This window comes from Oryctolagus cuniculus, chromosome 13, assembly GCF_964237555.1.
Source record: "Oryctolagus cuniculus chromosome 13, mOryCun1.1, whole genome shotgun sequence".
NCBI lineage: Eukaryota > Metazoa > Chordata > Mammalia > Lagomorpha > Leporidae > Oryctolagus > Oryctolagus cuniculus.
In genome coordinates this window covers 71,528,675-71,541,534 of record NC_091444.1, presented here as the reverse complement: position 1 = coordinate 71,541,534, position 12,860 = coordinate 71,528,675, and the positions used below count along the sequence as shown (strand labels likewise).

General features: G+C 40.3%; 1 protein-coding gene across 4 annotated transcripts in view; it reads right to left on the bottom strand.

The window, feature by feature from the left end:
* The window catches only part of USP6NL (USP6 N-terminal like), a 190,295-nt gene that overhangs the window by 65,326 nt on the left and 112,109 nt on the right, over nucleotides 1-12,860 (bottom strand). For all 4 annotated transcript variants that reach the window (XM_051821561.2, XM_070055727.1, XM_051821560.2 and 1 more), the window contains 2 exons: nucleotides 11,459-11,541; nucleotides 3,937-3,976 (listed from right to left, as the gene is read on the bottom strand). In XM_051821561.2, coding sequence (XP_051677521.2) covers nucleotides 3,937-3,976; nucleotides 11,459-11,541 — 123 coding nt within the window. The remainder of the gene's footprint in view (nucleotides 1-3,936; nucleotides 3,977-11,458; nucleotides 11,542-12,860) is intronic.

The window sequence follows — 12,860 nt, the reverse complement described above, 5'->3', positions numbered from 1 at the left end:
CTTTTTCTTCATTGTCATATTTCTTGAGTCATCTAAATTACCAGTGTGAACACTTTTGGGTTTTCTGAACCAGTAAGTTACGCAAAGAGGGAGGGGGACACTGGGAAAAGCAGTAATATTGAGTTGCCAGATTTTATTTTGCCAAATGTAGATATATGTTATTTTCTTGCAACTCTTACCTAATTTTTTAAATGCAGGACTTTGCAACATTTGAAGGGGTCATCTCTGACGGTGTTTAAATCAATGTACTTGATGTTACAGAGAAGTCATTACATTTTGTTAAGTCATTCATTTAGCCCACACTTACTGGACATAGACTGTGTGCTAAGTACTGCTCTATATTCTGTGGATGCAGCAATGAACAAAGCATTTTGAAGAAAATAAACCTACCCTCATATAGGTCACCCCTTGGTGGGGAAAACAGACAAAATAAAGAAATAAGAAAAAATATATAGCATGTGAAAAAGTGTTAAGTGCTAAATATAAGAATAAAAATAAATGAGGAGGCTAATTACCACTGAGGGGAGAGACGGTTTCCAATTTTAGATGGGAGTAATATGTCACAGGGATGAGGGACTCAGCCTTGTAGCTATGGGTCAGGGACAGGGCACCCCAAGAAAGGAAGCAGCAGTAGAAAATGCCTAAAAGAAGCAATCTAGTGGCATGCTCATGAGATCTAAGGAGCCAGCAAGCGATAAGCAAGCGAAGGGGGAAGGAGAGGCCAGAATTCACAGCAGCCTCATCACACGGGGCTTTGTAAGGTCATGTAGGCTCCTGCCCTTTCCTCTGGGGCAGACGGGCAGCCACCATCAAGTTCCAGTCAGAGAGTGACATGCTACTTATTTTAACAGGATCATTCTCACTGTTAAATGAACAGAGAGACTGCGGGGAAAAGGCAATGATCAAATCAGGAAGACAGGAAGCTCCAAAAGAGAGACCAAAGTGGACCAGAGCAGCAGAAGCAGAGGCAGTGAGACGCCATCAGAGACCTCAGGTGTGAAGGAAAGTCAAAGATAACTCAGAAGATTTCACAGTGAACAAGAAGACTGGAGCTCCTATTTGCTGAGATGGGGAAGTTTGTTCATGGAATGGATTTCAAGAGAATGACAGAAACTGCAGTTCAGACATTTATCAGACATCTAAGTACATATGCAAGTCAAGACATTTAAGCCTAGACACTGAAGTGCATATAGCAGGATATATAAGTCTGGGGTACACGGAGCTAAGTCATCAACATATAGTTGGCATTTAAAGCCAAAAGATCCCAAGGGAAAAAGATAAAAGGAGACAGAAGAGCCTGAGACATGTGGCATCCCAAAGGGTAGAGAGCTGGGAGAAGGAACAAGACAGAGAATAAGAAAGAGCCATTTAGAACAAAGAATATGAGGAGTCTGGGTTCTGAAATCCAAGAAAGAGAATGTATTCAGACAGACAGGAATCAACATCAAATGCTCTGGGAGTAAGGCAAGACAAAGATTGAGAACTGACTGCTCGATGTAACCGAAGAGATGTAATCAGAGAGCCCGATAAGGGTCACCGGGCAGGGTTCAAATCTGATTAGATGGACACAAGAAAGAAGTGTAAGGAAAAATGGAAAAGAGAAAATGTAGAGATACCTCTTTAAATGAGTTTTGCTATTAAGAGAAACAGAATCAGAGCTATGGCTGAGGAGGAAATTAGGTCAAAAGACTTCTCTTAATGAGAGTAGTAACAGCACACTGTGATGGAAAACAAGAAAGAATTCAGGAGGCAGACAAAAGAACGCTGGATCTGGGTTCCTGAAGAAGCAACTCTGCACTCTTGGGAGAGCAGAAAGGCACTCACAGGGATGGGGGCAGCCTGTGGATGCTCTCTTCTGGCTGCTTCTGGGAGGACTTCCTTCTAAGAAATCTGAAGGAAGAGCAGCAGCTGAGAAAGGACGGAGACGGAAATGGAGACACTGGAGATTTGAGGAGAGCAGGTTCAAACAGTGCGGAAGGGAGACTACAGAAAGAGGAGGACTCCAGGCAACGCTCTCGTGGTCCAGTTGATCATGGATTTAAATAACAACCAGTCAGCCAGCTGGATGTTTCCAGGCATACTTAGCCGAACAACTCCAGGCACGAGGAGCAGGAGAAAGCTGGCTTCACCTAGCATTGCACTTTAGCTTAAAATCAAGAACGCAGGCAAAGAGTTGAGGCTATAGCTGAGTGATAACACAGATGCTCCTCGAATTACAATAAGGTTACATCTTGATAAAGCTACTTTAAATTGAAAATGCACTGAACCCACCTATAGAACATCCTAGCTTAGAAACCTACTACACTGTGGAGTGTGGGTTGTTTCTCATGACCGTGGGGCTGACTGGAAATGCTGGGAGAGACCATCATACATGGTGCTGGGCCTGGGAAGATATCACACGCAAAACTCAGTTTCTACTGAACATGTACTGCTTTCACAAAATCATAACATAAAAAATACTGAGGGCAGAACCATTGAACCATGGCAAGTGAGGGATCATTTGTAATGGCTTACAACAGAATTTGAGCTGGCATAGAAGATACAAATGAAGACACAATATAGTAGTGTAATCAGTGGGCCAGAGGAACAGTGAAGTCAGGGCACTGAACAAGAGGGTGATGGTCAGAGGTCCAATGAATCCTTAAGTCCTCATTCCAAATGGGCAGATACACAGTTCACCAGTGGCAGAATTCACCTAATGTACCCATCATTATTGTCACTTCCTTCTCATTCATTCCACAACTAGAAAGAACCTGCTTTCCCCAAGACCAACAACGCCATTCCATTTCACTCATAATATGCTCTCCCAGTACTCTCTGACCTCTTCTATCACTTGATCTTCCTTTAGATGTTGGACAGTGAGCTTCTCAAAGGCAGAATCTATTTCTTTTTTAATCCTACTGTTGGAGGGAGCGGTTAGTCTACTGATTGATACACGGTTGCTAGTCAATAACATAACTACTAAAAGAAACAAATTCATTTGCCAAAACCTTTAGGGTTCCATGCTAACAAAGAACCAGGTCATGACAAGACCACTCAATTGTAGCAAGTTCCTACTGGGATCTCTATATGAGGCAGCTTCAAAGAGTTCCTGAAAAAATGGTATAATGTGCATTTTCTACAAACTATTTGAAGCTTCCTCGTATATGGAAATGGCAATTCTGTCTACATATAAAGGTTTTTATACAAATTTTATTTTCAGAAAGCTTTGAATTCACAAAGATTTTTCTAAAATATTTTCAAATTTCATTTCTAATTTCTCCTCTATTAACCGAAATTCAGCTCCTTTCTCTAATCAAACATGCACAAAATGAGGAAATTCCGATCCAAGCCTTCACTTTGATTCTACAGTTCATCTTTTGGTACAGAAATAAATGAGGGGAAGAGAGATTCTGAGCAGCCTTGAAACATTCAGTGCCTACTTCTCATGCACACCCAGGTATGGCACCACTGCGAGTGTAATGAGGGAAAGTTACAAACTGCTGACAAGTTTACTTATTTGACTACAGAAAACATTTGCTGTTGAGGGTAGGAACTTTATTAATTGGCATCGAACAGTTACATTCCAAAGAACTATTGGTCTAGAATGGCACACGTGATTAGCCAGAGGGTATGAGAATCACTTGGAAAGCTGGGCCTGTGGCACAGACAGGCTGATTTTCACAGATGGAGGTAGGGCTTGAGCCACTGGGTTCTTCAAAGGCCCCCCATTCTAAGTCTAGACTGGGACACACCAGTCTAAAATGCACATCTTCTCTGGTAACTGTTACCTTTCCTTCCTCTCCCATATCTATCAGAGTCGCATCAAGTCCCCCACACTTTTATCATCATTAGTTTGCTTTCTGACAGTGACATGAGCAATCAGGCACTCAGATCACAACAGTGGTAGGCTGACAACTCACCGGTAACTATGAATACAAGAAGAGCTGGACTTACCCGTTCCACAGCTGCATTATGATACGGGAGCTCCTCCTCACTGCAGAAGGAAGGTAATGTATGTTATCAGTGAGCTCATAGCAGACCTGTCACAACTGTAAGGCTATATAAATACACACACACACACACACACACACACACACGATAATCAGTATTTATTAGTTACTACAGGAATTATATAAGCTTACATTCCACTGGGTGCAATATAAAACAATAACTTCTATAATTACAACAGTCTCTATCTTCAAATCTCCAGACCTATATTGTCCAGTACAGCAGCCACATGTGGCTATTTATAAGAAATTAAAATTTAACATGGTATTACTCAGTTTCATCTGTTTCAGTTCAAGTGCATGAAGGTTGAGTAATTAGAGGTTGCCATATTGAACACTTCTGTAACTACACAAAGTTCTACTGGACAACACTATCCTAGATCAGGACACAGTAAAGCAAACTTCTGTCAGGGTCAATATCTAATAATAAATAGTATAGGCTCTGGGGACCATACGTTCTTGTCCACAACTACTGAACTCTGATGTTGTAATGCAAAAGCAACCACAGACAACATGTAAATCGAGTGTGGCTTTGTTCCTACCAAGCTTTCACAAAAACAGGTGGTACACTGGACTAGGCCTGCAGGTCATGGTTTGCCAGCCTCCACTCCAAACCACCACTCCCACTCCTGGCTCAAATAAATGACTGTTAAAAATCAGAATAAGTCGGGGCTGGCATTGTGGGGTAGCAGGTAAAGCCACCATCTGCAATATAGGTGCTAGTGTGGTTCTACTGCTTCACTTCCAAGCCAGCTCCCTACTATTGGCCTGGAAAAAGCTGCAGAAAATGGCCCAAGAGCTTGGGTCCCTGAATCCTCACTGGAGATCCAGATGGAGCTACAGGCTCCTGGCTTCAGCCTGGCCCAGCCCTGGCTGTTGTGGCCATCTAGGGAGTGACCAAGCAGATGGAAGATGTGTCTCTCATTCTCTCTCCATAGCTCTCACTTTCAAATGAAGAAATAAATCTTCAAAAAAAAAAAAAAATCAGACTAAGGAAAAACTGTCCCCAGGATTTATGAACTAAATAAAACTCTGTAAAATGAGGAATTGCTGGCTGGTGCTGTCTCTCATTTGGCTAATCCTCCGCCTGCGGCGCTGGCACCCCGGGGTTCTAGTCCCAGTTGGGGTGCCAGGTAACTAATCCCGGTTGCTCTTCTTCCAGTCCAGCTCTCTGCTGTGGCCCGGAAGGGCAGTGGAGGATGGTCCAAGTGCTTGGGTCCCTGCACCCATGTGAGAGACCAGGAGGAAGCACCCAGCTCCTGGCTTCAGATCGGCGCAGCGCCAGCCATAGCGGCCATTTGGGGAGTGAACCAATGGAAGGAAGACCTTTCTCTCTGTCTCTCTGTCACTGTCTATAACTCTCTCTGTCTCTTTCTCTCACTGTCTAACTCTGCCTTTCAAAATAATAATAATAATAATAATAATAATAATAATAATAATAAGGAATTGCTAGGGACGGCACTGTGGTATAGTGGGTAAAGCTGCCGCCTACCACGCTGGGATCCCATATGGGTACCAGTTCTAGTCCTGGCTGTTCCACTTCCAATCCAGCTCTCTGCTGTGGCCTGGGAAAGTCGTAGAAGATGGCCCAAGTGCTTGCTTGGGCCCCTGCACCCACATGGGAGACCCAGAAGAAGCTCCTGGCTTCAGATTGGCATAGCTCTGGCCTTTGCGGCCAAGTGGAGAGTGAAACATCGGAGGGAAGACCTCTCTCTCTCTCTCTCTGACTCTCCTCTCTCTGTGTAACTCTTGACTTTCAAATAAATAAATAAATCTTTAAAAAAAAAAAAAAAGAAAGAAAGAAATGTTTAAAAAAAAAAAAAAAAGATGGCCCAAGTCCTTGAGCCTCTGCACCTGCGTGAGAGACCTAGAAGAAGCTCCTGGCTTTGGATTGGCTCAGCTCTGGCCATTGTGGCCATTTGAGGAGTGAAACAGCAGATGAAAGACCTTTCTCTCTGTCTCTCCATCAGTCTGTAACTCTACCTTTCAAATAAGTAAATAAATACATTTTTTTAAAAAAAGATGTTGCTGAATGAATGAATGAATGGAAGGATGAACACAGGCCTGCATGCACGGATGACAGATTTTTATCTTGTCACCTATCTTTCAAGTAGAAAACAGGAAGGACCACAATCTGGGTGAATGAGTGCTCCTTTATGTCAGCAAACTAGGGTCCATGGGTCAAAACTAGCTCGCTGCTTGTCTTTGTAAATAAATTCTAAGAGAACACTGCCATGTTCATTCATTTATATATTGCCTAGAGTTGATTTCATGGTACAAACATAACAGTTGCATAGTTGTGTCAAAGACCCTCGGGACCACAAAGCCAAAAATATTGGTTCTTTAAAGAAAGTGCTTGCCAATTCCTGCTATTGAGAACAAGGGTCTAAGGGCACCTAAAGGCCACTTAGAGCAAACACTGGGCTGACAGCACATAGCTGTACTTCAGAGAAAAATGCATTAAGACAACAACACAGTCATCACTGGAAGGAGAGGGGCCTTAACTGGATACATGTTTCACCTACAATGCAACTTTAAATACATTTACTAATTAGCATGTGTGTGTCTATAAACTTCCAACAGGTCACAGAGAGTAGTCTGTAACTATGAGAACAACTTTCATTTGGAAACTTAAAATTTAACTTGTTAAAATCAGTAAGTAGGGGCCGGCGCAGTAGGTTAATCCTCCGCCTACCGCGCCGGCATCCCATATGGCTGCTCCTCTTCCAATCCAGCTCTCTGCTACAGCCTGGGAAAGCAGTAGAAGATGGCCCAAGTGCTTGGGCCCCTGCACCCCTGTGGGAGACAGGGAAGAAGCTCCTGGCTCCTGGCTTCAGATAGGCGCAGCTCTGGCCGTTGCGGCCATCTGGGGAGTGAAACAGTGGATGGAAGACCTCTCTATTTCTACCTCTCTCTGTAACTCTTTCAAATAAATAAAATAAATCTTTAAAAAAAATCCATAAGTATTGAATATATTGGCTAAATTTCACTTTAGTTTTAAAATAAATTTTATCCAAGGTTAGATTCACTCTAGTCAAAATTTATAAGCCTGGCAGAAACAATTCTCAGATGCCGTAACCAAACAGATACTCTTTATAATAATAATTAAAAAATACCTTATATCCTGGTTTTCATCCTGTTATACAGTCACAGTAAACTACATATAGTCTGCTGAATTTTATAAGTATACATATTTTGATAAGGAGTTGAAAATCTGATCCTTGACATTAATTTTATCTCCCCTATTTTTGGTACAGTTTCTTTAATTTCTTCTATTAATAACTTATGACTAAAAGCATTATCTGTCCAAATACCAAGCATTCTTTCTTAAGCTGACTAGCAGTGACTATTTTTGACTAAAATGTTAAAGTTCCCCCAACTTCTTTCACAGGCTCTGTCTCTCCATTCTCCAGCCGTAACTCGATCACAGCCACACAGACTGGGGATGACACCCCACTCACTGCTGGATACACAGCAAAGACAGTGCTGTTCTACCACCAAGCCAGGCTGCTTTGGCAGTAGTTTTAAGATTCACTGTAAAATCTATTATAAAATCAGGTTAGTCCTTCACTATCATTGTTAATTATTTTTACTTCTTCATATATCATAACAATTAAGTACAGTTTCTAAAACTATACTCAGATATGAACTCAGCAACCTTCAGAAAAGGCTACTAAGTAATTTTTTTGGCCACTTTACTGTATTGACACTGACAGTTAAACCCCAATTTCTTTGCAGAATCAATAAAAATTACAAAGAACTATGAAAACAGAAGGAAATGTTCTCTATATCAAGGTGTCACAGGAAGTTTAATATCCAAGTACATGTAAAAAAAATCCAGTCTACAACGACATAAAAGTCACCAAAAGCAACCTCTGGCAGAAGTTTTCACTCATATTAGGCATTCTAACAAAATTCAATGACTTAGGTGAAATTTAACAAGACCTAACATTACACTAAAATCCAATTCTCTGCCTTATTATTTCACTTTGCCTGCTTTAGAATTTTATTTATAGAATAAATTAAAAAATCAGTGTAATAGTATGAGAACTGCACTGTACTCATGTTCAGAAAAAAGCAGTGAGCTTCAATCATTTCAAACAGTATCTTTCCTCAAGGTACTCTATTTTCCCCTTCAATTTTTTTGCTAGGCATTTCTAAGTGTCTGGTAGATAACTTGACATGACTGACTAGGGAGGGGCCACAAAACCCTCATCCTAGGGGGAGGGGGACCAGGAACTCTGCTATCTGCTGGAACCCACTCAAGAACATCCACTCTGAGGTTTAAATGACAAACTAGAAAAGTCTAGTTTGTAACCTCAGATGCAGAGAGACTAAAAGTATGCAACTCCCAGCTGTCAATCACAAATCCCAATCATGAGCATCACAGCCACATCACTAGTCAATGCCCCTCATATTTTAGGGATAAAAGCCCCAAACCAGGAAGAAAGGCTGCCACATGGTCTTACAACTGCCCTGGTCCTGCCTTGGAAGGCACTTCATTAAATTTTTGCTTAGTTTCATCTCTCCAAACTGTAATTATCCTGAAAGGAACCCAGGCAAGCCAGCAGCCAATGGTGACCAATGGTGACAAAAGCACCTATTCCATATTTCTCTTATGCAAAGTACGAGAAAGCAATAACAGGCAGTATGCACTAGTTGTCCCAAATAGGGACTCTGCAGGAAGACTACCAAGATGGCGCCAGATCCTAGATCTAACATTAGCCACAGTTTAGCTTGGGCAAGTCACCTCATCTCTTTGTGATTCAGTCTATTTAAAAGGCAAAAAAGAGGACAGCTTCTTGGCCTATCAGGTTAAACCTCCGCCTGCAACACCAGCAACCCAAAAGGGCAACGGTGCAAGTCCTGGTTGCTCCACTTCTGATCCAGCTAACTGCTAAAGGCCTGGGAAAGCAGTGAAAGACAGCACCCACGTGGAAGTCCCAGAAGCAGCTCTGGGCTCCTGGCTTCAGCCTGGCCCAGGCTCAGCCAATTGCAGCCATTTAGGGAGTGAGCCAGCAGATGGAAGATCTCTCTTTCTGTCTCTCCTCCTCTCTCTGTAACTCTACCTTCCAAATAAATAAAAAATAAAATTTTAAGAATAAAAAGATTAAAAAGTACACCTTCCCCAAGGAGTTTCCCAAAGGATAAATGAGCTAATCAATGTAAAAGGCTTAGAACAGCACCTGCCACAATAAGTGCTCCACAAACATTAGCTAATATAATTAAGATAAGTTACTAACATTTTTCCACTAGAGCCAAGTGGAACTCAGCATGAAGAACAAAAAATAAATATGAAATAACTAACTATAATTTTTAGACTGCCAAATATAAGTTTTGCTCTTGAGCCAGAACTACTTGTTTCTAAGGCCCAGCCCATGTTTCATGCATCAAGAAAAAAAATTTAGGTAATTAGCAGATCTTTTGGAAATGCACAACTTTTTCATATATACTTCATACTAAATCAGACCATTTTACAATAAAAATATTATCTGTTACAACGGTTCACTCCCATCAGAAATACTTTGGAAAGATAAAAATAGCAGAGAGTCTACCTTCTGATTCAAAATCCAGAACAGAAGCAAAACATTTTTTTATTTCCTAGCTGATCCTAACATGCAGGCAAGTTTGAGACCCAATACATTTCAAAAATCTTCATGTTCAAATTGTCCTTCAAAATGTTATTCACATACTCTAGATCTGCTGATGAACCTAAACAACTGTGCAATCATTTCCTGTCACATTTGTGGCTAAGTCTGATTTTAAAAATAAAGTGGGGGTGGTGGTTTAATTTGAGAACAGTATTTTCATCTCAGTTAAATACTGCTCTCAGTCTATAAAAGTTCAAAGTGTTCCAATTCTAATTCCTCTGGAGAATGTTTCAGATACTCTAATGTCATGATACAGTAATAACATCTTATATTTGTTTAGAAATTTATAAAATATTCTTACATTTCATTTCTTCAAGGCCTCAATACTCTTAAGTTTTAGGATATTCAAAAAGTTCATTAAAAATGCATATTCTAAAAATGTACAATAAATTTCCAAATTTTTACACCAAAATAAACTTATTTTTTATTTCCAGCTTTCCACAAACTTTCTGACATCCTCTCATGTGTAAAGCAGCTACTGTTTCCTGTCTTACAGCTGAAGCATGAAAAGGTTAACTGACCAGATAACAGCAGACTCCAGAACAGACATTCTCTAACTCCTAGAATGGTTTCTGTTTGTTTGCTTGTCTGGATTGTTTTAATTTGAGAAAAGTATGAAACAAAATATTTCAAAATGAAATAATCACAATAAAAAATGAAACAGGAGAAAAACAAAGCCTGAACATTATAAGTTATTGCTATGAACCACACAAGAAATTGTGCTTTTCCTTTAAAATTCAGTGATATTATAAAATAAAATTATTGGTTTTTTCTCGTTTACAAGAAATGCAACTACAAGAGTATATATGAGTGAAAATTAATTCTTAAATTGTACACAACCAAAATATGCAGATGAATAGATGTCCCCAGCCTGTGAGAACGCCATGAAACAATGCCAGATTCACATCATTTGCAGCGTGCTTTTTTCCTTTAATTTTTATTTGGAAGACCAAGGCAAGGGGAGAGATACTGACCCATTAGTTTACTCCCCCAACTCCCCCCAAAAGCCAGGACTGGGCCAGGCTGAAGCCAGGAGTTGTGAACTCCATCCAGGTCTCCCACGTGGGTGGCAGGGACTCAAGTACCTGAGCCATCACTGCTGTCTCTCAGTGTGTGCATTAGCAGGAAGCTGGAAACGAAGCAGAGCCAAGGCACTCTGATACGTGACAGAGGCATCCAGAGAAGTATCATAAGTGCTGCACAAAATGGCTGCCCCCATTTGCAGGATGTTTCTTAGAGTCAAAATCACTTTAACCAGATAACTAATAACTAATTACCAGGTAACTAATAACCAAATAACTAATAACTGTAACTAGACCTCTCCCATCTGTTTATGCAGCTTCCTCAGGATAAATGGAATCAATTTTAGGATGCAATATCATGAATACATTAACAACTATAAGGAAGATCACGGCATTTCCCTTCATTTCTCATGTTTAGGCTGCCTAACACTGAAGTTCTAATTGCTAATTATTTTTAAAATGCATTTATATAAAATGAAATGTTTTATAATTACTCTTAAAAATGCCAATTATTTCCCATTTGTATTCAATTCTGCTAAATTATTAATATAACTCATTTACTGCAATTAAAATTCTTACTAAAATACAAAGAATAGTAGATTATATTCTTAACTGTATTTCAATTTTAATCATAGAAGTTGAAAATGCCAGGAATTTAGTACCAAAAATCAAACTGCAGGACCAATCCTGGAATCTTAGTCACACCAATTCTATTAAAATTATAGAAAATCAATATAATAAGTGATTATAGAAACTATGAAAAAAAAACAGCCAGCTTTCAATCTCTGGGACTTACTGTAAAAAGCCAAATCTATCCGTAACTTTGTAAACAAGGTAATCAGCATCTTCCCAAGGTTCAATCTCTGCACCTTCTCGTCCCTGAAATAAAGGACAAAAATGGGTGCTGCTGCAAGTTTATAAAATTGAATATTTTCTTGAAGATAAAAGACCAAAACACAAGGGCTATTTTTACGTATTATAATAAGAGTTAGAAATGAGACATTATCAGCCTTACCATTTTTTCTCTAAACTTAAGTTTCTGGCAACGTAATCACTATTTTCCTATTTACAAACAATGTAAGTTAGGTTCACAGGTAGCTGAGGCTGCATCAGTCTAGGGTTCCTGGGGGAAGCTGGCAAAGAAAGAGGAGCCATAGAGGCTGAGAATGCCACTCAAGGATGAACAACCAAACTTAAACATTTTACAGTGAATATGTCTTGGGAAAAAGCATTTTTTGCCTTGGCATCCAAACTTCTCCTGCAAGTAGGCCTTTCACATTGTCTCCTCTCACGTTTACTTCACGGCTACACTGGCCCTGAAACTACTCTTGCCAGGGCCCAAGCTGACCCTCTAGTTATCAGACCCAGTGGAACTCCCCAGCCCTTATCTAATCAATCTCTGAAGTGTATTAAAGGTTGCTCACTCTCTTCTCCAATACCGTCCTCTACTGGTTCCTCTTATGCCTCTAAAACTCATCTTTTGATGGTTTTTTCCCAAGGATAACTTTTAAAAATTATTCAACTAATTGATTTTGTTATTTATTTATTTATTTATTTAATTATTCAAGAGAGAATGAACACACACTTCCATTCACTGCTTCACTCCCTAAATGTCTCCAACAGCCGGGGCGAGGTCAAGACAAAACCACAGCCTGAAACTCAATCCAGGTCTCCCACGTGAGTGGCAGGGACTCAAGTACTTGAGTTATCAGCCACTGCCTCCCAGGGTGCACATTAGTAGGAAGCTGGGATCAGAAGTGCAGCCGGAACTCAAATCCAGGCACTCTGATATGGTGTGTGTGTGTATCCAAATGGCATCTTAACTGCTAGACCAAACACATGCCCTTCATGAGTAATTAATTGCTTGTCTACCCAGAATTCTGTTCTGAGCCCACTATTCTCACCCAGATATCACTTACTCTTAGGTTGCTGACTAACACTGATCATTGTAGGAATCTCAAATGTAACTCTCTCAAATTTTAGACTCAAACATCCAAACGTCTTATGAATACTTTCAAATAAGTGAATATATTTTGTAACTGTCTGTTCATTTTTGCCTCTGAGTAAATTTTCAGCATTTTGTGGTCAAAGACTGCTGGATATCATTTCTGTTACAAATCCCCAAATCTTAACACAATGGTCATCTTGGTTAACTGGGGCGGGGGCGGGGGGAGGCACAGAAGCATCAATGAATGATG